The sequence below is a fragment of the Triticum dicoccoides genome, chromosome 5A (assembly GCF_002162155.2).
Source record: "Triticum dicoccoides isolate Atlit2015 ecotype Zavitan chromosome 5A, WEW_v2.0, whole genome shotgun sequence".
In the NCBI taxonomy this organism is placed as follows: Eukaryota; Viridiplantae; Streptophyta; class Magnoliopsida; order Poales; family Poaceae; genus Triticum; species Triticum dicoccoides.
In genome coordinates, this window is record NC_041388.1 from 39,850,381 (window position 1) to 39,853,170 (window position 2,790).

At 51.9% G+C, this 2,790-nt stretch overlaps 1 protein-coding gene across 1 annotated transcript; it reads left to right on the top strand.

Moving 5' to 3' along the window:
- Nucleotides 1-777: 777 nt before the first annotated feature.
- LOC119299125 (F-box/FBD/LRR-repeat protein At5g53840-like) lies at nucleotides 778-2,790 on the top strand. Its single transcript, XM_037576397.1, has 3 exons — nucleotides 778-1,860; nucleotides 1,984-2,118; nucleotides 2,219-2,790. Exons 1-3 carry the CDS (start codon nucleotides 793-795, stop codon nucleotides 2,576-2,578), a joined length of 1,563 nt encoding a protein of 520 aa, XP_037432294.1. The 5' UTR covers nucleotides 778-792; the 3' UTR covers nucleotides 2,579-2,790.

Here is a 2,790-nt window from a genome sequence, read left to right on the forward strand (position 1 = left end):
ATAAGTATAAAAAGGGTTGTGTTGAATGCTTTGGCTGTTAAGATAAAAGCTCCGTTTGGAATGTCAAACGGAGCAGGGCAACGGTGAGGACTATGAAACATAACATTGATGCGAGTTTTTACCCGGACGTGGGGGTTGGAGCGACGGGAGCTTTACTCCGAGACTCCAATGGGGCGTTGATAGTTGCATCATGTTCTTTTGAAGACATTGCCATGGACGTTGCATCAATAGAAGCAGTCGCACTATTGGAAGGGTCATGACTTGCAGACTTGTTGGGGATCTTAGCAGTGGCGGTGGAGAGTAATTCAATGGAGATAGTTCAAGTCATTCTTGATCCAGCCGAGTATCGAGCATAAGGAGAAGTGGTGACTAATGACTGCCGGGAGGTTTCGAATTCCTTCGGCATGGCGACTATAGCATACATGTGCCCGTGAAAGCAATGTTGTTGTGCGTTCGCTTGCTCGAGCAAGTTAACAAGAAAACTATCTGAGGAGTGGCGTGATTATCCTCCATACTCCCGTATTCGTTATCGTGTACTCCCCCCATCCCAGAACGCTCTTATATTACGGGACGGGGGGAGTAACGGGCAAGATCATTGTTCAATAAAGATAGCTGAATTTCAAGAAAGGAAGAAAAAGAAACAGCGTACACGGTGTAGTGGGCTGGCCGCTCGCGAAATTTAGTTGCTCCAGCTTGGACCATGGTTGGGCAGGCGTCCAATATCTTGGCCACTTTGGGCCCATCTTGTGACACGAGAAAGGACCAAACGCGCCGGCGGTGAGAGAGGAGAGGATGGAGCGGCGGCGCAAGCCTCTTCCGCGCCGGCCGCCGTACTGCGCTCCTTTTACGTCAGGTCGTCCACCAGCCAAGAAGAGGAAGAGATTGGGCTCCGAGGGAGAGATTGAACCTTCGGCCGGGGCGGCAGGAGTCGACCGGATCAGCGCCCTCCCCGACGAACTCCTCGGCGAGATCATCTCCCTCCTCCCCACCAAGGACGGCGCCCGCACCCAGATCCTCGCGTCCCGGTGGCGCCACCTCTGGCTCTCCGCCCCTCTCAACCTCGACTGCCGTGGCTTTGCCACCGCCGCCGATCTCGCGGTCGTCAGATACCGCAGGGTCTACAACAACGTCCCCTCTGCTGTAGCGCACATTCTTGACCGCCACCAAGGCCCCGGCCGCCGCCTCCGTGTCAAGGGGTACCGTCTCCCCGTCGCCGCCGCCGCCGCCACCGCCGCCACCGCCCTGAATTGGTGGATCGTGGCCCCCGCCCTCGCCGCCGCCGCCTCCGCCGCCCTGGATTGCTGGCTCGTGGCCCCCGCCCTCGACGGCCTCCAGGTGCTCGAGTGCTGGGTTTCTTCCAAGCGTTCTAAACCGCTTGGGCCGCTGCCGGCGTCCGCCTACCGCTTCTCGCCCACCCTCCGCGTCGCCACCTTCGGTGGCTGCCGCCTCCCCGACGACGACATCGCCCAAGGGCTTCACTTCCCCAACCTCAAGCACTTGTCACTTGAATCCGTCTCCACCTCGGAGCATTCTCTGCACAGCCTCATCGCCCGTTGCCCCGCTCTGGAATGCTTGATGATTCACACAATCTTCGGCTTCCGTCGCCTTCGGATCAATTCCCTCACTCTTACGTTCATATGTGTGCAAGATCAACTTCAGAACTGCAAGGCATTCAGTCAGCTCCAGTTTGAGGAACTCGTCATCCAGAATGCGCCTTGTCTTGAAAAGTTGATCCCTCTCTACTTTGAGTGTGGTCTGCAGGTGTCGGTAATCTCCGCGCCTAGACTTCACACCTTGGGCTTCCTTACTGATTGGGGCGATCATTCTACCAAACTAGTGTTTGGCTCCACAGTTATTCAGGTGATTAACTTTCCAACTGCTCTATATACTTCTTGCCTTATATATGGGATGTCTAACTAGTTAACCCGTGTTTGTCATCTGCACTTTTATATAGCCTGATTTTGTCTCCCATGCTCCATTTAGGGATTGCGCGCCAATAGCCTGACAACGGCGGTGCACACTGTCAAGATTTTAGCTGTCAATGTCAATATTCTTAGTTTGGATAATCTTCTTGACATGATGAGATTCTTTCCATGCTTGGAGAAGCTGCACGTGAAGGTGGCTGTTTCTTCCTTGATAATTCCTAGCATCGTTTAGCTTAGCTTTTGATATACTCACTGTTCTAAAGCGGTGAAAGATTTTATGTCTTTCTTTGCAGTCATGGAGTTCGGGTGAGAAAAATTTGTGGCATCATAAACACCGGGATCTTCTCAGATGTCTTGACATCCGTCTCAGGACAGTAGTGTTGGAAACGTATCTGGGCAGCTGGTCACAGGTTAACTTTGCCAAATTCTTTGTGCTGAACGCCAGAGTGCTGGAGTCAATGACGTTTCATGTTGAGGCCAGCTTGTACGATGAGGAGTTCTTGGCAGAACAGCGTGGGAAGCTTCAGCTAGGGAACAAGGCTTCAAGAGATGCTCAGTTTCATTTTACAACTGGTACTTCTCTCGAAGCTGTTTGGGAGACCAAGCATCTCAGTGATCTTAACTTGAATGACCCCTTCCTGTGTAGATGTTGAAATGGGTTTGGTGAGTCAGGAATTATCTTTGCTTATCTCATTTGTGTTCTGTGAAGACTTTCTTAGTACCCTTGTCTGTAGTATGTGTATATGTACAATCTTGTGTCATTTCTTTTGTCCTACACTTGCTGGTATATGCACAATCTCACTGAAAAGTTTTGGATTCGTCAACAATGTTGCTACAGTATAAGACGGCGGCTTGTCGAGATCCA

Bases quoted from the DNA above. Each gene is read 5' to 3' on its own strand.
- LOC119299125 (XM_037576397.1), top strand. From the start codon at position 793: ATGGAGCGGCGGCGCAAGCCTCTTCCGCGCCGGCCGCCGTACTGCGCT. The intron at 1,861-1,983 runs GTGATTAACTTT...TGCTCCATTTAG, and splicing joins TTGGCTCCACAGTTATTCAG to GGATTGCGCGCCAATAGCCT. The intron at 2,119-2,218 runs GTGGCTGTTTCT...CTTTCTTTGCAG, and splicing joins TGGAGAAGCTGCACGTGAAG to TCATGGAGTTCGGGTGAGAA.